The 25,892-nt window shown below is 42.2% G+C and overlaps 3 protein-coding genes and 1 pseudogene across 8 annotated transcripts; 1 reads left to right on the forward strand and 3 right to left on the reverse strand.

Annotated features, from left to right (window-relative positions):
* Positions 1-359: 359 nt before the first annotated feature.
* On the reverse strand, positions 360-13,775 carry LOC116210479 (proteasome adapter and scaffold protein ECM29). The gene is given in 36 exon segments (XM_031544356.1): positions 360-735; positions 853-912; positions 1,251-1,363; positions 1,459-1,617; positions 2,096-2,222; positions 2,412-2,579; positions 2,987-3,097; positions 3,255-3,408; positions 3,516-3,851; positions 4,208-4,262; positions 4,265-4,391; positions 4,500-4,598; positions 4,928-5,191; positions 5,311-5,487; positions 5,658-5,951; positions 6,186-6,353; positions 6,695-7,045; positions 7,154-7,323; positions 7,423-7,573; positions 8,016-8,088; positions 8,204-8,388; positions 8,468-8,849; positions 9,085-9,203; positions 9,278-9,337; positions 9,453-9,561; positions 9,668-9,746; positions 9,830-9,917; positions 10,021-10,085; positions 10,355-10,507; positions 11,323-11,429; positions 11,538-11,620; positions 11,810-11,900; positions 11,996-12,132; positions 12,546-12,635; positions 12,765-12,932; positions 13,515-13,775. Coding segments are annotated over 36 exon segments (5,442 nt in total). The 5' UTR covers positions 13,698-13,775; the 3' UTR covers positions 360-549.
* Positions 13,776-14,696: 921 nt separating this feature from the next.
* LOC116210932 lies at positions 14,697-17,371 on the reverse strand (annotated as a pseudogene).
* Positions 17,372-17,683: 312 nt separating this feature from the next.
* On the reverse strand, positions 17,684-20,366 carry LOC116210935 (tubulin beta-5 chain). Its single transcript, XM_031545099.1, has 4 exons — positions 20,210-20,366; positions 19,112-19,515; positions 18,752-19,021; positions 17,684-18,634 (listed from the first exon to the last, which is right to left on the reverse strand). Exons 2-4 carry the CDS (start codon positions 19,503-19,505, stop codon positions 17,958-17,960), a joined length of 1,341 nt encoding a protein of 446 aa, XP_031400959.1. The 5' UTR covers positions 19,506-19,515; positions 20,210-20,366; the 3' UTR covers positions 17,684-17,957.
* Positions 20,367-20,885: 519 nt separating this feature from the next.
* LOC116210931 (pentatricopeptide repeat-containing protein At4g14170-like) lies at positions 20,886-24,860 on the forward strand. Of its 6 annotated transcripts, none has more exons than XR_004157583.1 (3): positions 20,886-23,462; positions 23,545-23,575; positions 23,747-24,860. XR_004157583.1 is itself a non-coding variant. In XM_031545094.1 (3 exons), the coding sequence occupies exon 1, from the start codon at positions 20,980-20,982 to the stop codon at positions 23,437-23,439; it is 2,460 nt and encodes an 819-aa protein (XP_031400954.1). In that variant the 5' UTR covers positions 20,886-20,979; the 3' UTR covers positions 23,440-23,462; positions 23,560-23,575; positions 23,747-24,860. The 6 variants fall into 6 exon arrangements, 3 of the variants coding, with proteins under 3 accessions (XP_031400954.1, XP_031400953.1, XP_031400952.1); XM_031545094.1 differs by having other exon boundaries at positions 23,560-23,575; XR_004157582.1 differs by lacking the exon at positions 23,545-23,575 and having other exon boundaries at positions 20,887-23,462; positions 23,747-23,921; positions 24,005-24,860.
* Positions 24,861-25,892: the final 1,032 nt, after the last annotated feature.

Raw genomic sequence — 25,892 nt, forward strand, 5'->3', positions numbered from 1 at the left:
AATTTCCTTTCCCACCGGAAAAGTGAAAACAAGGACGATTTTTCTGCGAGTCAAGAGGTTGTCATCAGCTTCGGCTTTCGGGCACCTAATGTAAATGTAACATCGTAATGCACACCGAACCCGCGTTGTCAAACCCTTACATACTGTAGTAAGTGAAAAAAATATATATATATATATATATATATATATTTTTCACCCTTCTAAACGGATCGAATTCCAAATTCCATCGTATTTCAACTCGCGTCATGCTTCTGAACTTCTAGTTCACCATACATTATAGTGTATCGACTCAATCGTTTTATTCTAAATTTTCTTCCTGTGAGCTCGGATGTTTCATCATAATTAAGAGCAAGAGAAACTGACGAAATCCAAAGAACACGTTCTCAACATATACCGTCAAGGTTTTAAGGTACAACAGAAGGCAACCCAGATGCTCTACTCGAGGAGAGGTCAGAAAAGATATGCTCGGTAGAAAAATCTTTTTAGCGGGGATAGCAAACTTGACTTCTACGTGCAGGCGGAGAGCCTAACTCTGCTCCCTTTCCGTTCCTATCCTACTGGTTTGTCGAGCATTGCGATGCAATTTTTAAGCAAGGACTTGGCCTCTTCGTTCTTTTCCACCTCATATTGATGAAGCACCTCGCTCTTGAAACCCGCATCTGTCCAATACGTGGAGGGAAGCTCCCGGTGCAGCGTGATGAGCTCCAAGAGGCATTCCGACGCACTGACATGAACCTGCACACGTTTGAGGTCGAAGCCGAGGGAAACATAAATCGAGAGGCACTCTCTCCTCAGCTTGGAGATTCAGCTGAAAGAATATTCCTACTATTAGAAGGAAAAGGGACGGCATACCTGAGCTATCTTTATGGTGCTTATGCATTCAACCACTTTCGGGGACACCGAGTGAAACAACTGGAAATGGACATGAAGAAACCATCAGATTATTCATCCGTATTCTATAGGCATGCAACATTAGGTATTGATGCAGATTTTTTCAGTTTCAAGTCGTAAACATATGTCTGTCTCTCTTTCTCAGACCCCTACTTATGGCTGGATTGTCTAGTGTCTTTCTGCGTATGTGATTAGCCCGTGTCCTATCGATTTAAGCTCTTGGGATGAAGGGTCATCTAATAAAATTGGATACAGTATTTTTCTAGGCCAGAAAAAAAGTCAGAAGATTTGGAGCTACGCTGATGCTTCCTCCTGTTTTGTTTATAGTGAATGAGAAATTGAAAGCGAATTTTAGATACCTCAATAATTAAAGATGCTACAGTGGCGTGTTGAGCATTTTCCTCAGAATCATGCAGACTGGCACGGAGCTTTGAGCAGAGTTCTTTGATAGACAGAAAGGCTGACGTTTTCACTGCCATCAATAAAACAATAACTAATTAATGAGTGAAGACATTGAGAAATTCAATTTTATCACAAAAGCTAATTTTGGTTAAGAAAATAAAAGACCTGTCCATGATAACTCGGGGGATAGGATAATGATGAAGAGATGCTTCAAGTTGTCCCTTTTCTCGAGAATATCATTTGTACTAGCTATGTGGATACAAGCAGTAATGCAGTCCAAGACTTTGTCATATGGAACAGAAGCCTCTTCTGCTCTATCAGATTCTGCATAAAAGATAACCATGATGTGACCACTAGAACTGGGAAAAATAATGAGAAAAAGGCATTTCTCAAGGAAGTGAAAGGAATTTATCGCAAGAGAAATAGCAATAACTAAACTTGTCAAAACAAGGTATAAGGAAATCCTCAGAAATAAGCAATTGATTTACGGAAGTTCCTAATTTGAGTTAAGATATAACTTACAACAAGTATGGAAACTAACTCTTTCACATGTACTCCATCTATACACACACACACACACACACACACACACACGAGTTTTAGGATACATCTAAGGACGATTAAAAAATACTTGGATACTCATATCAAAAGCATGGAGTTGCCGCTTATAAATTTTTTTTTAAAAATGCAGTACATCCTTGGAAATAAGCAATTGATTTACCGAAGTTCCTAAAAGCTGATACATGCAAAGCAATACTTAATTACAGGATCTTGATGATGAAGACTAGGTTTATGAAGGAACCTGCTTGTGTAGTATCACTTGCCAAAGTAGCTTGTGCAGACTTATTCGAAGTGGCTGAATTGCACATATCAAATAGATTTGGAAAGGCGATATTGAAGAATTCTGGACTCCCAAAATATTTTATGACCTGAATTCACCAAATATCTCACCAAATGAGAAGAGGGAAACACCACAAGAGCAACCGGGTAAGTATATTGTACATGCTCAACATTTAAGACCAAAACAAGATATTCAAAAGTTCCACATAAATCTGAGAAAAGAAAAAAGCCAACTTCAGAACGAAACTTTTTTTGTTTTTGGGGGAAATAAAATTTACCTGCTGAAGGCTTAAGAGAGCCGCTTCTCGGTATTTCTTGACCTTCTTTGTGCATGCAGATAAAAGTTGATTCAAAATAGCACCAGCAGCACTAGGATCTTCAGCAGAAATTGCTTTGTGACAAGCCTTTGAAAGAGCACCCATTGCAGACAGAAGAGCCTCCTTTCCCTGCAAGAACTCAAAAATAAGCAGCGTGCTCATATACTTGAAAACTGAAACTGTGAAACTAGTTCCTCGGAAGCCAGCAGTATTAGAAGGTTCATGGGAGGTTAGTCAGGCCAAGCCACTTTCTTAGAGCTATGGTTGTCACAAGTAGCAGCACTTCAAATGAAAGGTTTTGGGCAATAAAAGGTTGCTTATAATGGTTCCCATCTGGAAGGCTGCAGCGCAAGTATTACCAAATTGCTAATAAGGCAAGTCAGTTCACTGTCACTTCATAAAGACGTGGAAAAGTCAATTTTCTATCTTTTTTTCTTTTTGGGTCTATTAAACATCTCACAACATCCTTCATGTATCTCGAGCTAGGTTGAGGTGTAATAGATACCTATTAAGAAAGTTTGCAACAGATTTCCTACCTCCCATAAACGACCTGGAAGTTCCTTCATAAGAGACTGGAGCAGAACTTGATGATAAGGAGACAAGGCTTCACCTAAGACCTCACTAAGCTTGCAAGTGGCCTGAGCTGACTGCAAGTCAAAAACAGAAACAAGAGGGTATGTTATTTAAATGGAGAATTCACAAACTATGATATGAATGACGGAAACATAAGTTAGGGCACAGTACTCTGAGGACACTCCCAGATTTCTACAGATCAAATGAAATGAAGGGATTGCTACTGCCTACCTTTTTTTTGCTTGCCCATGATGATGATGATATGCTTTCGCAAATAAGAGCAACTATTTCTTTCATGTACAACTGAAGGGTGAGTTGCTCGCCACTTGTATTTTCTTCCCACAACTCCTCAAATATGTTTGAAATGTTCTTCTCATCCTCAAATCTACAGAAAAATCCATCCATCGAAGTAGTCTATATAACATGCACATGCACACGCATGTTTAAGACAAGTGCAAGGTAATAAATATCAATGAAGAACAAGTTTGATACCTCGAGATGAAGATGACGGGTAGAATTTCTGCATAATAACCACTTACAACATCCAGGGCCATGGATGTGAAGCTTCTCAATAAAATTGCACAAGCCGTCTGTGCATTTTTGTCACCCGTATGCAGAGCAATAGTATCCTCAACCAACTTTTGTGCCTGAGAGGTAGTCCCATGCTTCAAAACTACTGCACAAGCACTTGCAAAGGCACGCTTAGTTGCAGCACTCCTTTCCTCCTTTACGGCAGGAAATAGCATCCTCAACAACATGCTCGTGAATGGTTTGATATCAACTCCGACCTTCTGAACCAATAAGCTGATAAAGTTGGCCACCCCTACCCTGCCATATTTTGTGATAAGTTTAATAGAGGAAGAGAACCAGGATGATCTCACATCCACCAATTTTCCAGGCTAATTTGCTGGTTCAGGAGAAGTTGAGTTAAACAAAAAACATGGATCCATTGTCTTTTCAAATAAAGCATATACTAACAAAATAGGGCCAGCTGCATTATTACATTCTAAGAAACTCCTGGTTGAATTTTTATCCTTCTCACTTGCCCTTTCTAGAATTCCCGAATGAGTTTGACCATTCTATAAGGCTAAGCAAGCAACTGACACTAACAAGTGAATAACACAAAAGAAGTAAAGGTAGCACATTATGCACATGCTGAATGTCAAAATGGCTTGTAGACGAACCTTGTATTAAGGCCAACCCCAGATCGCACCATCTGGGCAAGACGAGGAACAAGCAGTCTAATGATTGCGTGTCAGCAACATTTATGCACAGGTCAAGAGTTTCCCACATAGGAGAATTTTTTGCAATTGAGATGCGCAAGTTCTCAAGCTTTTCTGTTTGCAGTCCAATATTTGCTGCATGCAACTGTAAGGGATAGCTCATAAGCAAGGATTTGGAAACAAGACAGAAGAAAGGCAAATAACAGACGACGGACAAATTCTGGAATCGTTTATTGGATGTAAACTTCCAAACCTCAACGTAATTGAGCCCTTGGTCCTCTAGGCTCGACAAACTTTCAAGCATACAACAAACTAAATCTGCCAAATGTGGACGGAGTGCAACCCCTGCTCCCTGCAAATAAGAATGCAGATACCTCAGTAATATATTTACTGGATGAAAGAAACTACCTTATCCAGCAAAAGGAAAGAACAACTGCTTAATTGCAGTTACCCCAAAAAAAAAATAATAATAAAGGATACAACAACAAACTAGTTTCAGTGCGGGTTGCAGCAATGATTTCATAAACTTGAGCCAAAAAAGGATTTTGCAATCTCAAAATGATAATAAATAAATCTCGAAAGGAGCTTAATAAGAATTCAATCTCAATGAAAAAGGAAAGACAACACTTTGATAAAAGTTTGGAGCTAATATCAAGTTCATCTAGAGTAAAGGATACAAACCTTTGCTAGCTTCATAACAACTCCAATTGATGCTTTACGAATACTATCAACTTTACTTAGAATGCCTTCTTTGAGTAAATACGGCAATACAATATCCATTGCTTGCCGTGACTCTGACTCTTCAGTGAGCGCAACATCACAGAGGCGTATTGTTAGCGAAGTTACAGCTCTGCATAACTTGTCACCAGCATTCCGGACAGTCTCCTTAATATCATCCATGGCACGGAATGCTGCAGTCCATATTTGTCTCAAATACTTCCCAACCTAGTTAAAAAAGGTAGGAGCTATCAATTAGCATTAAACTGAGTCTACAACTTCACCAGAATCATTATGCAACTCTGACATGTGAGGAAAAGGAGAAATGGGCAATAATGACTCGTCACCTGCTCAAATTTTCGTCCTTGAATAATATCAGCGAGCGCAAGACAAGAAGCCTCTCGCGAACGCCAAAGCCTTGAACCACATTGTGTCAATAAATCATCCATAATAAGGTCCAGATGATCATCAATCGTTTTTTTGGAGTCTGCGACAAGGGACTTCCATATGTGTGCCATTGCATCCTGTAATATTGTATTCGGGAAGAACGAATCAAAGGAGAAAATGGTCCACATAAACAAAAAAGAAAAAAGCGAATCTTGTAATTGTGCTAATTAAAGCACTAGGCCAAAGGTACGGCTAAAACCACCAAGAAATATCTAAGCCCATAACATGGACAGCCAGGGATCTTTACCTGCACATTCTTTTCAGGATCATATTGATACCGAATAAGCCTCGGAATCAACAAGCGTAGATGCGGCTGAAGAGCATCCCCAGCTTGCTTTGCTATCTTAGAAAAACCATAAGCAGCACCTCTCTTGGAATTTAAAGCAGCTTGATGATTAGCAAGATCCATGAACTTGTAAATCAAGTCAGGTTGGCCCATCTCGTTTGCTAGACCGCATAGCTCCTTATAAGTGTTAAGTTTTCCTCCACTTAGATTCTCTCCTATGGCCCCTTCCTGAAAAACTTCGGAATCCCCAACAAGCTGAAGAAGAAAAGGATGATCTTAAGTTATACTCACTGTGAAACAAGAAAAACATTATAAAGCGCCTACATTGTCAACAACCCTTTTCCTCATATTACTCCTTCAGGTGTCCTAGGGATTTCGGTTTATTGATTACAAGCAAGCCCCATTAGTTGCTCTATTGCTCTCAGTTCAGTCTCTCTTGGCGTCAATCTGTCACTTCTGTGGATTAGCTCTCCTGAGAACAGAACATACCTTGATGGCTCTTTTCCGCTTTCCAGATCCAGTTAGTGTTCCAACCAGTGCATTTACCAAGTTCTTCTTCATAGAGGCATCACCAAGTTCATATACGATGCTCATGCCTTGGGATGCAAGTTCCTGTGTAAGTTCGTTTTGCTCACCAAGGAGGTGAGAGAAGCTCTCCTGCATCCAGGAAAAAATAGAAAAAGCCCAGCTTAATCCAAGTTCAGTAATTAACTAGTAGCTAGCAAACTTGTCAGATCCTTCATGCGCTTACTCCAGCTGTTCATAAAAATTATACTAGTTGACTTGTACACAAACAGCTACAAGGGCTATAACTGTCAGTCTGCTGAAAATATTTACCAATGATTTAAGGCAATAACATAATTTGGTTCCAATGCAATTGGCATATTTTAGACTTTATGAAAGTCACATATATCTGGACGGCTTTGGACTTGATGAGACATTGACCTATCCTAAAACATGATAATGATAATATTGCAGGGTTTAACTTGTTTATGAACCTGAATCTCGGGAAGCATTTGCTGGATGGTTGAGTGATGGCCACAGTACATTGTCAGTGATAAGAGCGACACAGTTCCAGCACATCGCTCTTCCTTCCTGGTACTGTACAACAGGCCATCAAAAAGCTTTCTAGTAATTGCCTCCCTAACCATGGGACGAGCATCGTCACTGACTTCAATAAATCCTTTAGAGCCATCATCCAACAAGGAAGAATTCACATTTTCCATGAGAAATTTTGATGACATGGAAAGAGAGGTGTAGTTAGTTTTCAAAATTGTGTCAGCAGTCACAGGAACGGCCCCCCACATAAATGATAAAGCCTCGCCGGCAGCAAATAAGACATCCTCAACCTGTGCAACTCAGAAATTCTGATATAAGTACTTCTTCCAAATTCATACACCATTATATGGAAAAAGAGGAACAATGTGAGGAATAAGTATTATTTCTTATGCACCCACCCTTGATCGGCAAAGGCTGAATATCAACTCGATGGCCATGTTGAGATGAGAAGATGATGTTTCTTTCACACAGATATGCCCAAGCGAGACAACAACTTTCTGAATTGCTTTAATATCGTCACCCGAAAGTAGCTTTTTCAGTTTTTCTTGTATAACCATAAAAATGTCAGCTGCAATTTCAGGAAAAAGGTGTAGCACATCAGAGATTGGCATTAAAATTTCCATATCATATGGATGCAAGATAAGCTTGAACAGATACATTATCTTACCTGGACCAGAGTCATTAATTAGTGGAGTTAATGGGACACGTAACCCAATGTGACCCAGTGCTTGCATTGCAATAGATGCTAATGTCGCACCCTCAGTATTAACAACATCAACCAGGCATTTAAGTACACTCTGGAACAATGTCTCTGGGACCTGAAGGAGAACACTTAATCACTATCTTACGAAGGACATTGGGTCAAGAGTAAGACAAGTTGGCCCTCTAAAGCTGAGGTTGGTAACATGTAATCCTTTGTAAAAGTCCCAGAAAATCTGAATAAACTCTTTTTTTCCTCCTATTTTCGTCCTGCACTTCGTAACGCCGCTTAAGAAATAGCACTTAAGGTTATCACATTAACACCCAATCATACTGACGGTATGCAAACACACTACATGGCCATACATTCCAAGCGGGACAGACTGCAAAAGTGATTTGCTCAAGGTATAACCTGATTTGAGATCTCAATTTTCTTCTTCATCATACTTTCCTTAAATACTTCATGCTTTCTTTTTTCCTGTAAACAAACACCCCCTCCCCCCCCAACCCCAAAAACAACCAACCTTTAAAATAATTAAAAAAGCAAAACCTTGAACTCACAGCGGGTGTTTTACAGACACAATCCGCTGCCACATATCCTATTGCACAGACGGCTCCATGATACAGCTCAAACCTAGAAAACATGCTAGATCAGAGAAAAGTTGAACAAATCCCACCGATGGTCAAAATAAAACTTGAATCAAATTAGTGTGGATTAAACAGTTTGTTAAAAAGTACAATGCAAAAACCTTGGCTTTCTCGAGCAGCTAATTGAGGAAATGAGTTCACTGATCAAAGCAGTAGAAGCAGGGGTAGGGAGAGAAGAAGAAGCCAGTCCAAGTAAGCATGCTGCAGATTCACGTGTGTCAAGATCCGTGTGATTCAACAATTGCTTTAGCCATGATACTTTTGTTGCATAATGAGAAGCAATCACCTATAGAAAATTACTAACAAGTCAGAAAAGAAAAGGCATCACAAGAAAAAAAGGAAGCTTGAATTCTTTCATAACCTACTTCTGGAACACGAGATCCAATTGTAAGCAAAGCCTTGGAAGCAGTGGCATGTAGTTCAACAGAGCCCTCGAATGCCATGGCATGCTCAAGCAGCAAACACATTGTTTGAACTGACGACTTAAACTCAGATGACCATTGTATAGTGCCATTTTGCTCCATCTCGGCCTCGAAGCATTTCAACAGAAACTTAATCATGGCAATATATGTTTCTGAAGGGAATATGAGCCTTTGTCCCCGCACTTCAGTAGATTCTAACACCTTTGGCTGCTGACTAAGGATATAATCCAACATGGCCCCAAGTTTTGGATACTCTTGATGGAGATCAGAATTCATGGTCTGTAATTCATCTCTCAGAGGGAATAGGCCTTCAAGTGCCATCTCTCTTGATATACAGTAAAAAGAAAGGAAGAAATTATTATAATGTCATTATTAATAATGTTCCCATGCACAACACCAATACAACGCATTAAAGATACAGATATACATAGATAATTGTACCCATCAAACAATTATTACATGGAACTTCCACAAGTGACAAATTGCACAGTAGGCAATGGGAATAAGATATAAATTTTCAGCCTCAGTCCATACAAGAAGAATTAAATGCACAGTAGTACCTGATATCCAGCTTAGAATCTGCTGCCCCAAGCATACAAATAAAACGACTTGGGCAATGTTGTAAATTGAACAAAGATGTTGCCCATCGAACAGCGCAAAAACGCACTTCACTTTGTTCCTGGTGGAAAGGCATTAATTTGTCTATTAAGTTCTCATCTAATAAGCCAAACCCCATGCAAAGTAAATACAAACCTCTTGTGAATTTTTTAACAGCAAAGGCTCCAAATCATTCAGCACAAAAGCCGGTGCCCCCTATAATGAAGTAACAGGAGGTCCAAACATCAACGAAATTGTACCAATTCAAAACAGAAGCTCTACAATTAAGATTATTCACTGCATAAACAATACTGAATTCAGTCCGCTCAACCTTATATGCAACAGAAAGGGAGTTGGTTGCTTCTTGAATAGCAAATCGAATTGACTGAGACTCCAACTTCATGGAATCAAAAAGTCTAACAGCCATGTCAATCTTCTCCCTGAGCAAAAAATAGACATTTCATCTACATAAGGAAAGTGCGCACAACAGAAAGAGAGAAAGAGAGAGAGGAGTTGCACTAAATGGTAGAAGATTAAGACATCCACCTGAAAAGCTGAGGCATCCGCTGTGCAAGCAGCCCAATAGCTTGAAAAGCAAATGTTTTTGTGTCTCTAGCAGTGGTATCTACATTTGTAGACGAGTTTAAATTAACTAAATTCCCAGGGGTACATTGTCAGTAATGAAACAAGGCATTTGCATGCGCTAACCTGATTCATTGCCTGAATAACCATCAAGTGACTTCAAAATTGAATTCAGTATTACAGGGCCCATCAGCTTCAACTGATCAAGTTTTGCCTGAAAGCACGTACATGCAGTAAGAGAATTTTTTTTATTACCAGCAGCGAACGACAGGCATAGCAACATAGCAACCAAACAAAATAAAGTCCATAGACATTACATGTTTAAACACCCAGACAGTGAATTCCATTCCCAACTGCTTTAATCTTGTGGTGGTACCATTTCCTGTATAATCCAAATTTTAAATGAACATAAGCAACACCTCATGTTTTTTTATCCTAAAGAAAAAAAAATAGGACATATCTAGCCTTATTGACCAGATATTGCAAATCACCTAAGATATTATCAACTACTTCATATAATTTAAAGAGAGACAACCTTTTAGACCAAAATAGAATATATATCATGTGCAGGAAATTTATGTAGCAGCATAGTGCTCAACATGATACTCAGATTACTTGCTTTTCTTCCACAACTTACAAAAGCAGACATACCATATATGCAGCCAAAAATGCACTGCAAAGATGAAGGAAAACTGTTTGCTGCAGTGATTGACCGACAGAAGACAGACATCAGTTTGACCCTTAAGGCAGAATTAGCAGGACTTATTCTAGAGTCTGGTGCAACATTTTCAGGTACAGGGGTCCCTGCACAAAATGAAAAATATTTCAGATATGAATCAAGCACAAGAAAGCTTCTATTTATCCTTATATATTTACCTACCAACGTCCTTTCACTAAAGAATTTTCATCAAGTTAATTTTCATGAGAAATAAAACAATTTTCCTCTTATATAATTGCAAAAATTATGAATGTACAGCATTTGTCAGGGTGCACACAAATGCTTCCACATGAGATCCTGGTGCACAGAGAAAATTCAGATGTTTACGTGGCAATGTTGACAAGAGGGGGAAGAAAACTATTTTCATCGGACTCTGGTTAACATCAATTTTACATTCTTTATAGAAACCTGTAATGGGGCTCATGCCCTTTTTTGGCTGGGAAAGGGGGGATAATGACAACTTTTAAAACGAATGACCTGATGATGGATGTTGATGTACTATAGAACAAATCCATACTGACAACCAAAATTTTGAAGTGCTAGCTGTTGATAATAACCAAGGTTGTTATTACAGAACTGCCTGCTGAGAGTCTCGGGAGCAACATTTATTCATGATGAAAGGTAGCAAATGTATAATGAAAGACCCACTGATACATAAAAGGTTGATCAGTATAAAGCAAACTGATACAAGGGCAGAAATCAGAAGATATACCACTGCCAGTTATAGCTTTTTTTTAGTATTTATAAGTAAACAATGATTCATCCCATACCAAAATCTTATGTCACAAGATCATCTTCTGCACGTGTACAATATGAGATACATATTGAGAAAGGAAATTGAGAAAACTTTGCATGACTGGATAAGTCAAGAAAATTAAGGAAAAGGAGCACTCCATCCTACCATGGAAGAGTACAAAAACTCTGTTGATCAGCAACGGATCGTCAAAATTAGCTCCAGATGCCTTCTTTTTCAGAAGTTCATCCCCTCTCTTTATTACAGCCTCCTGACTTCAAAAAACCAATCACAAGGTCACAAAATCAAAATCTGTACATAGATGAATGGAAAAGTACCTACAAATGGAAAGGTACAATTCTTGAAGTGGAACCCAAACATACCTATCAGCAGAAGCAGCCAAGTAGATAGGATAAACGACTTCCGGATCCAGCTCCATAGTTTCAATAACATTCAATAGACCTAACTACGTAAAAGTAAAACATTACAGTTAGAGCTAACTGAGGATGCTTTCATTTTATTTAAGATGGTGAGTGAAGTTGCTGGCTTTGGACGTATATATGACGCACATGCAAATTTTTATATTCAGATTCTTCCTCGAGTTCATGCCGTAATATGGAATCAAAGTAAATAAGTTTCAGTCACTTTGATTTACCTTTCTCGTTGTAAGAGATTGACTTGTGAATGGATCCTTCCCTACAACTCGGTTGGCTTGAGCAATTGAAAGCCCCGGCGGGCTTCCTCCACTACAAGCAAAGGCAAGATTCATGATAAGAAGGATTGGAGCAGAAACACTTATTTTTTTCATCAGATATCATCTTTTGACAGTAAAGCTACAGACCCTTTAGAAGGTGGCTGATATAAAATAGCATGGAGGCAAAATTCTAGAAAGAGATCCCTATCCCGAGAATTGCTCAATGCCTTATATTTTGCAGCAACTTCTGGATCAACTCGATTTGAGTGGCATTCACCAATCACCTGAAACCATTAGAAAAAATGCTGATGAGGAAATAAAATAAAAAAAGAACACCGCCAAATTGGAGATTAAATGGTTTGAATAACATCTATGCGTTATGGGCAAAGAGGTTGGCGTCACTTTATAGCATTTTCAGAGTGAATGAAGGATTACACAGCAAGGACTCCAGTCTCCAGAGAAATATTGTGGAAAACGGAATACAAACAACGCAAATCGAACATCCGAAATTTCAATTATGCATGACTTATGCAGTTGAGCCGCCACATTGAAAACAAACATCTAATTATCCTTGAGAGGATGTGCTTGATATTAGAGAAAAGAAGCTACGTACTAACCAAGCGTATTGGAATAGCAAAAAAGACATCCATGTGCAGTACAGAACGATAAAATGCATGGCCAGTTAACAGAAACAAACCTTAGAAGCAATTCTCAGTATTATCTCCTGATGTTGGTGAGGAAGCTTTGAAACATTAGCAACCAGTACAGGTGCCATCATTTCCTTCTCCTGCATTAAAAGCACATTCACCAGGGTTAACCACATAAGAGGCATCCAAATCAGCAGTTGCCGGACCTAACAAAGAAATGTATCGCTCTTCAAATAACCCCCCTCAGATATCGTAGCATGACAACTGACCTTCATATCTACACGTTCAAATGCCATCTCAATATACAAAATGCAAAAATTCCGAACAATCAGGGCGACATCGTTTTCCATGTATATCCTCCACAGCTCCGACAGAGGGAGACCAATTTCTGATTGATGTTTCACTCTCTTATTAACATGACTCAGTATCTCGAGAACCTGCAAGCAGACAGCAAATTCGACTGTCAGAAAATCACATTATACAAAAAAGGCAAGCTCGCTCTGAAAAGAAAGGAAGAAGCGCGCCAAGCTCACAGCTCCATCCCATGTGAACTATATAACTCCAAATTCAAAAGGATTTAACATCAGATTGGTCATACGATCAAAGCCAGATATCCAATCAACAGTATCTTTGAGGTGAAAAGGAAGGAAGCATTTGAGAAATCGGAAGCGTGCAATGCAGCTGCTGCAGCTTCCAATGCAACACATGTTCCATAGAATCAAGTAACCATTCAAGTGTTTCGGCTCATTTAACGAATTCCCATCACCCGGAAGAACAGCAAAGAAGCTTCATTGACACTGTCAGTTATCTTCAGATATATCAAAGAGAGAGGCAAGAAAATACTACATATTAACCGCGGCAGAATTGAACAACATGTGTATAATGCGTGAACGAGGTATAAGTCAGCAGCAGAATTCAACAACATCCAGGACACAGTTCGAGGTTCTAGCTTTCAGTGAAACAAGAAATCATCAAGAGAGCTATAAATCATTGACGCGAACGGAGACCGAACAAGGTACCTTGCTGCGTACGGCTTGGGAGGGAGTGGAGAGAGAGGAGATGGAAAGAGGGAGGAGCTTGGAGAGCAGAGCTCCGAGCTTGGAGTCGTCGCAGAGCGCAAGCCGGGTCAGCATTCGATCGAGCAGCTCCTCCGTCTCGGCATCGGACCTCGCCGGTGCAGCTGAAGAAGATGAGTCCGCCATCTGTGATCGCCTTGGTTCCTTCCGTTCGGTGGCAGAAAGGGATGTTAAGCTCCCAACTCACAGAGTCCATCCCGAGCTTCTCAGTCCACCGTCTTAATGCAGTTCTCCGACGGGACCGGATCAGCCGGCGATTGTCGGACCGCGACCGGTGGTCCGGGCCATGAATCGGACCGGTTCTTCCATGTAATTCCGGCCTAACCACCCATCCTCGCATTCCATGTTTCTTGGGCAAGAAACCAAGATGAACGACCATGGGCCTTGGGCTCTTGTTGGGCTCTCTTTAGGCCCATGACATGGTTTTGGGCCGCTCTGTATTGATCTCTGTTTCTTATCTATGTTTTTATTCATATAATTTTTTATGGTTAATTACACTGATGGTCCAAAAAATTTTAATAATATATCAAATTGGTCCAAAAAGTTTTTTTTGCTACTTAATGGTACAAAATGTTTCAAAGTTGTAACATGATAGTACAAACCGTCATATCGCCATTGACGCCGTCAAGCCATCTTTTACAAGATTGTAAATTTTACACTATCGTGTAACTTACGTAAAATGTTTTGTACTATTAAGTTACACCTTCAAAACATTTTGTACCATCATGTAACATCCCACAAAAATCGATTTTGTACCATCAGCGTCGGCTTGACGGCGTCAATGGCAAGATGACGGTTTGTACTATCATGTTACAACTTTAAAACATTTGGTACCGTCCAGTAGCAAAAAAAACTTTTTGAACCAACTTTTTGGATCACCAGTGTAATTTATCATTTTTTTATTGAATTTAATATAAAAAGTTAATCTAACAAAAGCTATTCGCCAACATGAGTTGATTTAAACGTTCGGCTGTTATTTTCTTTAAACAAAGTCTTTGAATTTTTTTTGGGTAATTTACATCAGGTTATTAATCAATCACTTTGTGCAAAAAAATATAGATAAACTCGATTATTCTGTGCAAACATTATTGCGCGCTAATTATTTATCAACCACTTTGTAGATAAACTCGATCATTTTGTGCATACATTATTGTGCGCCGGCACAGATGAGAGTATGATCAATCAGTCTCCGAATCTCGATAGTTCATACCAACCACACCGTTTATTAATATAGAATTTTATTTGGTTGAACAATGAGAATCCCTTTTTCTTTGGATACGCAACTTATTTTGCATAACACATCAATATGGAATTGAAGAACCGGTAGAGGTCTATTCTTGAGCTCTTTCCACCTTTCTGGGTTTTGCCTCAGGTTCGTGCTCATCGGCATCTTGCTTGTACTTGTACCAGGAAGCCCAGAAGAGATAGTTAGCCAGGTTGATGCAGCTGACAATGGCTAAGAACCAGTAGAACAGGTCCAGATTGTTCGAGTTCAGGTCCTGCCCATGAAGCCACCCTTTCTTGCTTGGAGTGACCCTTCGGGTGATGGAGTTTATCATGTTAACAAAGATGGTGCTGAGGAAGTAGCCGAAGGACAGGGATAACCATGTGAAAGAAGTCGAGAGGGACCTCATCCCCAAGGGAGCCTCCTTGTAGAAGAAATCCAGAAGCCCGACGACCGTGAACATGTCTGCGATCCCGAATATGCTGTACTGGAAGGAAAGCCAGAAGACGCTGATCATGGGCTTCAAGGGGTTCTCGATCGCCCGATGCCTTCTCTTCACTTCAACAATGCCAGCGATGGACATTAAGATGATCGATAGGACAAGCCCAACTCCGACACGCTGGAGTTGCGTGATGCCTGATGGGCGGCCGGTGATCTTCCGGGCAAAAGGGACGAACACAAACTCGTACAGGGGAATGAGGACCAACATGAAGAGTAAGGGTATGACAGGGATCGAAGCCGTCGGGAACTTGTAAGAACCGATGTGGGGGTCCATGAAGTGGCCCTGTGTTACTGAGAATGTCTGGAGCTGGGCCATGCACGTGTTCATTATGATCGTGCTTGCTATGATCGGAAGCATCCTAATGAGTACCTTCACTTCTTCCACTTGAGTCACCGTGCAAACAGTCCAAGGTTCTGCTTTTGCTCCATCTCGGAGAACTGCTGCCTTATCGAGGAACCTGCAAATATGTCGGCATCATCAATGAGACTATTCCATCCCCACCGAACTGGTGATACATCAATTTTCACATAGTTTGTACTAGTGGTACCTGAACTGGTCTGTGTGAGAGAGTTTCACTTCGGATGGATCTCGTTCCTTCTCGTCGATCTCATGCAGCTGATTGGGATTCTCCGGCACGGACAGGTCCTTATTCCGGAGTGCTGCCACTATAACCTGAAATGCCAAGACAAATGATTCAGCGTTGAGTACTTAATAGACTGGCAGCCTCAGGAATTACATTTTGGAATTCCTGAAGGTATGTCACCTGAGCAATCTTCACAAAAGGACTGTTCCCGAGCGGTGGGAATTGGTAAAAGCGCTTCCCGAGAGCAAGAATGATGAAGCCGATGGAACTGCCCAGAAAGCCGATGAAGAAGCCCCAATACCAAGACTTGTTCATGCTGACATACACCACGCCAGTGACTCCAATGATAGCTCCAAGAGTGGTGCTGAGCATGTACCAGTTGAAGTAACTAGCATGGGCCTTGCCGTCATTCCGGTCAAACTGATCAGCGCCCAGAGCTGGAAGAGCTCCCTTGACACTGCCAGCTCCGATCGCTAACAGAATCATTGAGGAGTAGAGAAATACTGCCTTGCCTCCTTCGATGCAAGATGACTTCCCAGGCTCACAAGGACCTTCCGGTCGCAGGTCTTTCGAGTAGGCCTGAAGCGTTACCATGCCGAGAGCCTGCCGCACAAATTCATCAGAGCCACCTCTCAGTTGATCATGAAAATACAACACATTCAATGACTAGGATTCGATTGGTAAGACATCAGTTACAGTTATTGGCTAATTACCACGACTTCCAAGGTGCCGAAGATGAGGCAGGTGTAGAGTCTGTTGACGTAAGTGTCGGAGATGAAAGCGCCAAGGAGGGAGAGCAAACAAGCTGTGCCCATGAAGTTGGTGAGCGTGTTGCGGAAGTTGACAGGTCGAAGCACAAAACACCATAGAAATACAGGACCATGCTCGCCATGTTCGCCACAAATCCTATGTTCTCCAATGAAGCCAGCCCTGCACAGGTAGACCAGAGCAAAAATGACCATTAGTCACCATATATGCACATTTAGGTAACCTCTATGGAAGTGATAATTCAAGATGTTCTTACCGAATACGAACATGCAGGCTCTGTAGCCGCCTTTTTCCTTGCTCGGAATGCCAACAAGGTTGTCCTGCACAGAACGAGCTGGGAAGCACGATTCAGCTAAAACCCAAACAATAAACATACCAAGGGATACTTATCTAAGTTACTAGAAAAGAACATCGAGGAACCCGATAATCTGAGAGGCAATACCATTGTTGCTTTGTTAGGAATTCTAGGCTTATCAGTAGATTAAGACGGGAGAGAGTTGACGTTGATCCGCCGTTGAGGGCTGTGGTTCGTGATGCAGGGGCTGGTGGCTATTTATAGATCACCTTATGCTGCATTCATCTCATCATCAGACCTCAGAATCCACATTCCCTACAAGTTCTGAGAACCATTTTGATCCTCTGATTTGTCATAACAGAGAAAATGGCTTCAGAAAACTACAAAAGAATTTGCTTTCTTATTAATAGAAAATGGAAGTCTTTCAAGAAGTGAGATAGACGGTGATGTCCGTCTTTTGATCTCTGTTTCTGTCTTTTACTAATGGTGAGATGGAAACGTGAATTATATTCCATGATATGTACTCTCTTGACCAAACTTTAAAATCGGTTGAGATTTGTATGCGATGTGACGGACAAAACCAACCATAACAACGGAGCCTAGAGCCATTCATCTAATGGTTTCTCACTCAATTGGTCCCCATGGCTGCAAGTAATATGGATCCATGCCCGTAAGGCCGTTCAGGAAAAATGAAGCTGCAGTTTCAAGCTCCAATCCAGAGATAACACTATAGATGGAAATTAGACGAGTCAATTTGTTTCGATTGGGGCATTCGGGTGAAGGTTTATACAAGCATTGCGTATCAAAGACTGAACCGAACCATTCGACGAGCTCATCTAAATCCATAGCATTACACTACATAGGAAAGTAAAAAGTAAAGACTGAAACATCCATAGCTGTCATAACTAAATATATCTCAACTGCATAGAAGATCGATTGAACTACTGGAAAGGCGAGAAAAGGGATGCTTGTTTCTTCGAGGCAGAAACAATACACCAGGTGGGAAATTCGAATTACATCTCATGCTCGGCTTCCTCCTCATCCTCATACTCGTACTCCTCCTCAGCCGAGGCGTCCTGATATTGCTGGTACTCGGAGACAAGGTCATTCATGTTGCTCTCGGCCTCAGTGAACTCCATCTCGTCCATGCCTTCCCCAGTGTACCAGTGGAGGAAAGCCTTTCTCCTGAACATGGCTGTGAATTGCTCACTGACCCTCCTGAACATTTCTTGGATGGAGGTCGAGTTCCCAATGAAGGTTGAGGCCATGGAGAGCCCACGAGGAGGGATGTCGCAGACGCTGGACTTCACATTGTTCGGGATCCACTCCACAAAGTAGGAGGAGTTCTTGTTCTGCACATTGATCATCTGCTCGTCAACTTCCTTAGTGCTCATCTTCCCTCTGAACATGGCTGAGGCAGTGAGATAGCGGCCATGGCGTGGGTCGGCAGCGCACATCATGTTTTTGGCATCCCACATTTGCTGGGTGAGCTCCGGGACAGTAAGGGCACGGTACTGCTGAGAGCCGCGGGAAGTGAGAGGAGCAAACCCGACCATGAAGAAGTGAAGCCGAGGGAATGGGATGAGATTGACGGCAAGCTTTCGCAGGTCAGAGTTCAGTTGACCCGGGAACCTCAGGCAGCATGTCACGCCACTCATGGTTGCAGAGATCAAGTGGTTCAAATCACCGACTGCCAGCAAGAAGAGAATCAGGATAGAGACTATTAAAGAGATACTGATCCGACATTTGCAATCAAAGACCAAACCCCAGAAGCGGATAAGCCATCAACTTCCACAGAGGAACTTACAGCTAGGAGTTGTTAGCTTCAGAGTTCTGAAGCAGATGTCATACAAAGCCTCATTGTCCAGCACCATACACTCATCAGCATTCTCAACAAGCTGATGAACCGAAAGGGTGGCATTGTAAGGCTCCACCACAGTGTCCGAGACCTTCGGGGATGGGAACACTGAAAAGGTGAGCATCATCCTGTCAGGATACTCCTCCCGGATCTTTGAAATCAGCAAGGTTCCCATTCCGGAGCCAGTCCCGCCACCGAGTGAGTGGCAGACCTGGAAACCTGAGATAAGCATAAAAGAAACATATCATCCACCATGAGGTTGACAACATATCTTCATGCCCATATACAACTAAAGTAATCAAAATTTACCTTGAAGACAGTCGCAGTTTTCAGCTTCCTTGCGAACAACATCGAGGACCGAATCAATGAGCTCTGCACCCTCAGTGTAGTGGCCCTTGGCCCAGTTGTTGCCAGCACCGGACTGGCCAAAGACAAAGTTATCAGGCCTGAAGATCTGCCCATAGGGACCGGTCCTCACACTGTCCATGGTTCCTGGCTCGAGATCCATGAGTACAGCACGAGGAACAAAGCGTCCACAAGAGGCCTCATTGTAGTAGACATTCACACGCTCCAGTTGCAAATCGGACGTCCCAGTGTATCTCCCAGTGGGATCGATCCCATGCTCGTCGCAGACCACTTCCCAAAACTTGGACCCGATTTGGTTACCACACTGTCCACCTTGTACGTGAAGGATTTCTCTCATCTTGCTGTCTCTGAAAAGCAAAACATAGTAAATCAAAGCATGTCATTGTCACTGTCAAAGCTTGAAGACTGGAAGGAAAAGTTCACAAGCAGAAAGCATAAAAACAGAAAGTCCTTGTTCTTAAAAGGGAAAAGTACAAGAACACGGACAGAGTACCAAGCTGCTACGAAATTGAGAAAAAGATCAGACTCTACGAAGTACCAAGCCATTAATGCTCAGAAAATCATCGGATCTCAGATGCAACACTTCCAGACATGCTTAAAGGGTACATGACATTCGGTTTCTGCACTTATCTGGCTCGACAGGACATGAGTGAAGTTCCAATCGAAGATCTAAAAGCAAAACACGATGAAGTAACTGTTCATGCAATCCAACCGCCAGATCTAAGGATATATCGCCATATTAAGCACAAAGAGAGTCGGATAATCGGGAAAACAAAATGAAGATCCAGGACCTTGCAGCCACGAGGAACTGCCAGAAATTTAGTCCGCTTCAAGTTAAACTCAACACACAGCAAAATGCATTCACGGATCAAACGAAAATCCTCATCCGCAGCTTCCATCTCACGGAAATGACCAAGAAATGAAGAGCTCTCGTGCTCCGGTATAGCACTCTTCCTCCAATTCTTCCTCCATTCCACACCATTTTCCCAGATGACACGCATCATTCGAACTGATAACATATAGATCAAGGGCGAGACTTACCGGAGAGAGCTCAGATCTCGACGGAGAGAAACGAGAGAGTGGAAGCTGCCGGCGACCGATCCGAGAACAGGGGATCGATCTGAGTGAGAGAAAGAGTGTGCGCGAAGAGAGTGAGTTGGGAGGAGAGAGATTATAAGAGGGAGAGGGGGAGCGACGGTGGTGAGATCTGACGGTCACCGTGCTCTCCCTCCATTCCTGTCAGTCTGCCTATGGATGCCGTCAGATTGTGAAACTTGTACGGTGTGGATCGCTTGAAAGGGATTGGGAGAGGGAAATTTTGGATTTTTAAAATTTACGCGTTGGAGTTGGAGAATTTGAGTCGACGAAAATGACCCTATGCGCTAAGCTGATTTTCAAATCTCCCACCAAGAGATCAGGTCCTAGACTATTGGCATGCACACCCAACAATAGCTCTAGATTATACTGAAATCTCGATGCACTAATAGAAAATTAAATAATTAGTTGAGTAAAGTCCAAACATCCTGGTAAGCATAAAAAAAATCCAAAATTCAAATAATTACTATAGCGTACGTGAAGTAAAACCTTTTACGTAGGGGTGATTTAGTCAATTGACTTTGGTATGACAATGACTACCGGAGCGGGGGTTTAGCAGTGAAGATAATTTTGTTTTCTTTCCCCAATATTTACTTTTTTCACCGAAAAAGGTCTATTCTTTTAATTCTTATTCACTTTGGTCCTTCTTCCGCTTTCCGGCATTAGCTCTGCGTCTCCGGCCAGCTGGTGCGGATGTTCGTCCTTCTTCGTCTTCCATGTCAAGAATCCTCGCCGCTCGGAGCTACGGCCTCTTTCAAGTTTTCTTCTTTTCGACTTCACCGTCACGTACCACCAACCCCAGTAATGGAACGGCGGTCCGCAAACTATCCCGCCTCTCTTCGGCGCCGGACCTCCTTCCCCTCTGCTCGAACGCACAGTCCCTCCTCGAAACCAAACAGCTGCACGCCCTCGCCATCCTCAACGGCCTCCTCCCGCGCAGCGTCTCCATCTGCGCCGCCCTCATCCTTGGATACGCCTCCCACGGACACCTCCAGTCTTCCAGCATTCTGTTTCAACAGACGGTGCCCTTTTGCTACACGGCATTCCTGTGGAACACTTTCATTCGGGCACAGTCCGTTTGCGGAATTCATGACGGGTTCTCAACTTATAACTCGATGGTTTGGGCAGGGCTTCGTCGAGACGATCACACGTTCCCCTTCGTGCTTAAGACGTGTGCGGATTATTCAGAGGTTGAGAAAGGGATGGAGATTCATGGGGCTGTGTTTAAGCTTGGATTTGATGGCGACGTTTATGTGGGCAACACGCTGGTGCAGTTTTACGGGAGTTGCAGGAATGTGAAGAGTGCAGCGAAGGTTTTTGATGAAATGCCTGAGAGAGATGTGATTTCGTGGAATACTGCAATCGGGGTGTTCTCGATTAATGGGCTTTACCTGGATGCAGTCGGTCTGTTCCAAGACATGATTTCTGCTTCTGGTTTGAGTCCGAATCTTGTCAGTGTTATTAGTGTTCTCCCCGTCTGTGCAACGGTTGAGGATGAGAAAATGACAAGTCAGATTCACGGGTACATGATTAAAACGGGATTGGATGTAATTGTGACTGCTGGGAACGCACTAGTTGATGCATACGGGAAGTGTGGGAGCATGAAGGCCGCGAAGCGGGTCTTCAATGAGATGACCGAGAGGAGCGAAGTCTCCTGGAATGCAATCATCACGAGTTTTGCTTATAGAGAGCTCCATGGAGATGCATTGAGTACCTTCAGGTTAATGATTTTGGAGGGTTTGACACCGAACACGGTAACAATTTCAAGTATGCTCCCGGTGCTGGTCGAATTAGAATTTTTCAATTTAGCAAAGGAACTCCATGGCTTCAGTATGAGAAGGGGTATAGAATCTGATATATTCATTGCCAACTCACTGATTGATATGTATGCAAAATCCGGGCATCCAACTGAAGCATCCTGTGTATTTAATAAGATGACCAGGAGGAATGTCGTGTCCTGGAATGCCATGGTTGCAAATTTTGCTCAAAATAGGTTCGAGTTCAAAGCATTGAATCTTATAAGAGAAATGCAAAATCACGGTGAAACCCCCAACTCTGTCACCTTTACCAGTTTACTTCCGGCTTGTGCTAGGATGGGTTCTCTTAGATATGGAAAAGAAATCCATGGAAGGGCAATTCGCATGGGATTGGCCTTTGATTTGTTCGTCTCCAATGCCCTTGTGGACATGTATGGAAAGTGCGGTGGCTTAAACCTTGCTAAAAATGTTTTTAGTAACTTGTGGCAGAGAGATGAAGTATCATATAACTCACTGATAGTGGGCTACTCCCAGACCAGTGAGTGCATTGAATCCCTCATCTTGTTCTGGGAAATGCAGCTCACAGGTATGAAACATGATGTTGTTTCGTTCGTGGGCGCTATCTCGGCGTGTGCAAATTTAGCAGCACTCAAGCAAGGAAGAGAGATCCACGGGATAGTGGTCAGGAAACTCTCGCATGAGCATCTTTTTGTGGCTAACTCACTGTTGGATTTGTACACAAAATGCGGACGAATTGATATTGCCAAGACAGCCTTTGATCGTATTCCGATTAGGGATGTAGCCTCTTGGAACACTATGATCTTAGGGTACGGAATGCTAGGAGAGCTGGACGTTGCAATCAGTCTCTTTGAAGCCATGAAGTACGATGGCGTAGAGTATGATTCAGTTTCCTACATTGCAATTTTATCTGCTTGTAGCCATGGAGGACTGGTTGAAAGGGGAAGAAATTACTTCAATGAGATGCAAGGCCGAAATGTTAAGCCAACAACAATGCATTATGCCTGCATGGTCGATCTTCTTGGGCGAGCTGGTCTAATGGACGAAGCTGTGAATCTCATTAAAGATATCTCAGTTGAGCCTGACGCTAATGTCTGGGGAGCTCTTCTAGGAGCTTGCCGTCTCCACGGGAGTATAGAGTTGGGGTGCTGGGCTGCTGATCATCTATTTAAGCTGAAGCCAAATCATTGTGGGTATTACGCCCTTTTATCAAATATGTATGCAGAAGCAGGGAGATGGGATGATGCTGACAGGGTGAGAGAACTGATGAAGTCGAGGAGAGTGAAGAAGGATCCAGGCTTTAGCTGGGTTCAGATCCGTGATCAAGTGCATGCTTTTGTTGTTGGAGAGAAGTTAGAGAATTTGGATACAATGTATTGTCCCGGCGAATGTGGTTGGTAGTTGACAAGGCTTCAGAACCAGCAGTAAGTAGCCTCATCAATATTGAATCTCAATGAAGAAACTGCAAATTTTTGTCTTCTTTTTTTTTAATTTAATAAATTGCAGCTGCCATTTTTTCAGCCGGATGTCGAGTCAGGTAGAAAACTTTGCAGAAAAGGAAACGGCGGACAATTATCCAACCCCAAGCAAATTGATTTTTCAGTTCAAAAGAAGACGGAAATTGAGTTAACATTACTCGATTAAACAGAGAGAGATTATCCTTTATGACAAATACTCTGATGCTAAATTTGGCCCTGAAAAACTGCAGGTCTCAACACCAGAGGATATGCACATGATCCGGAGTTTTAACCGTCAAAGCAGATGCAAAGTTTAAGAAGCCCAGAGCACGAAGCATGTGGAGCTTGGAAGCACACTTCTATAATTGCTAAACATACTGCTGCAAGGTAAAAATGAAAACCTGATCAAGACAATCGCGAGAATGCGTAAGTTTCTTTGACTGGATTATGGTTCAAGTCATGGTGCTAGAGCACACTCAGGATCCATCTCAATCTGACACATGCTACAGCGGTATGTCAGGGCATTGTCGGTCCTCTGGCAGGCGACGCATTCACGATCGAAAAAGCGATCTTTAGCTCGCAGGATCATAGGATGCTGTGGATGAACACGATGTCGGATTGCCCGTGGGAGCTCCTCTGCACAGGACCTGTGCAGCTTGAAATTCGGGCATTGCTGGCAGGAATAGCTTATATCCCCCGAGCAGCTTTTCTTACACGCAGAGCACACATCACCATCATCCTCTGCCATGTCCACGAGCCTCAGCGCCATGATATCCAGAGGGTGATCGTGCAGAAAATGTCTGATTCGCCCTTCACCCAAGAACTCATACTTCGTCGTGGGCCTCAGGGCGCAGTCAGGGCTGAGGGTGAAGTTGCAAGCTCTGCACCAGTAAAGGAGGGTACGGTCCCACTTGCCGCAGCCACAACAAGCATACCTTCCATTATTGAACACCAAAGGCAGTGGGTGCAAAGGATGGAAAGGGTGTTGAGTGATCTTTTCGGGCAGTTCAGCACAGGACTTGTGGAGGTGATAGCCCCCACACACTTTGCAGCTATAGATCAGATCAATGCAACGTTTTTTGCAGGCATGGCAGCTAACAGAATTGATTTCACTCGGATTCATGATCTCGAGTGTCAGAGGATGTTCATGCTTGAAGTGTTGAATCTCCATCTCTGTCGGTTTTCCTTTCTGGCCATTGCTTTCAGATGGATTCTAATGCAATTCTGACCAAGTTTCATCCTCTAAAATTGTCTTTGTTGGATCGGAGAAGTCTGTCTTTTCCTTTTTGGTTTGATGGATAAGTCTATGGAAGAACGTACAATCAAGTTACTTTGTAAGGATCACCATGGTTCGTTTGTTTGTCATGCTTAGAGTCCGTCATAACAACGCACCATCTTCGTGTTGCTTTCTTTGAGAAAACCGTAACTAGGAAGATCCGAATATATACAAAAGTTACTCGTTCTGAAACTTATTCAGAGGTACTGGATAATACATGATTGTGAGAATTCAAAGTAAATAACCCTGCAAAACCAGATTGATATAGAAAGATCCTCCTGAGTCACGGAAATTTTGCTATCGGTTGAACTTCTGTACATGTGATCAGTTATGATGAAAATCAGAAATTGATGCTGAATGATGGCTGTGCAAGAATTCTCAGTACCTGTTGTCCGTGGATCGAAATTTTCCGAGCCCCTCCTGAATCAGATGGAAACCAATTTTGGTAAGCCAGTAAAGAACCTTCCTCTTGACCCTGGAAGAGGACTGCTTCCAGCCGTCAGTATTAACATCAACTCCAAAGCTTGCATGATTTGTCATCTGCATCCTCACTCCCTTCTGTTTGAACAACTTTGCTCCTGTATCTGCAACGTGCTGAAATACCATGTTAATCGAGCATTAACCATCCAAGATTTCATTTCTGCTTCAACCTCGTGCCACATTTTTTTGACCAAAGATGAGCACCGAAGAAGATAAGTCCCGAGCTTTTATAAACATATAAGTCGAAGGAACTATGTAATCAACGTACAAGAAACTCTCTCAGTTAAAATTAAACTAAAATGACTTCAGACCTTATCCAAGGATCAAGATAAGATTATCTCACATGAACACGAAATATCGAAAAAAATTCCACTTGATGTGCAGCCGTTCTGATGGTGATCAAGATTTTGAACTCCTCTCGTCAATTTATCTCTAACATTATACTTATTGCATCAAGAACATTTGTGACCTATGTTCAGTGCTCTTCCTTCTCTGCTAGTTCAGAGCTCTCAGATATTCGAGCTTCGAGGTGAGATCCACCACCAGGGCTTAGTCAATTTGATCATCTCCCATGTCATTTTGGAGCTCGGGTTCATAATAAATTCGTGCCTGAAACAGAACAGTTTGTTGATAAGCATTCC

This window comes from Punica granatum, chromosome 6, assembly GCF_007655135.1.
Source record: "Punica granatum isolate Tunisia-2019 chromosome 6, ASM765513v2, whole genome shotgun sequence".
Lineage (NCBI taxonomy): Eukaryota > Viridiplantae > Streptophyta > Magnoliopsida > Myrtales > Lythraceae > Punica > Punica granatum.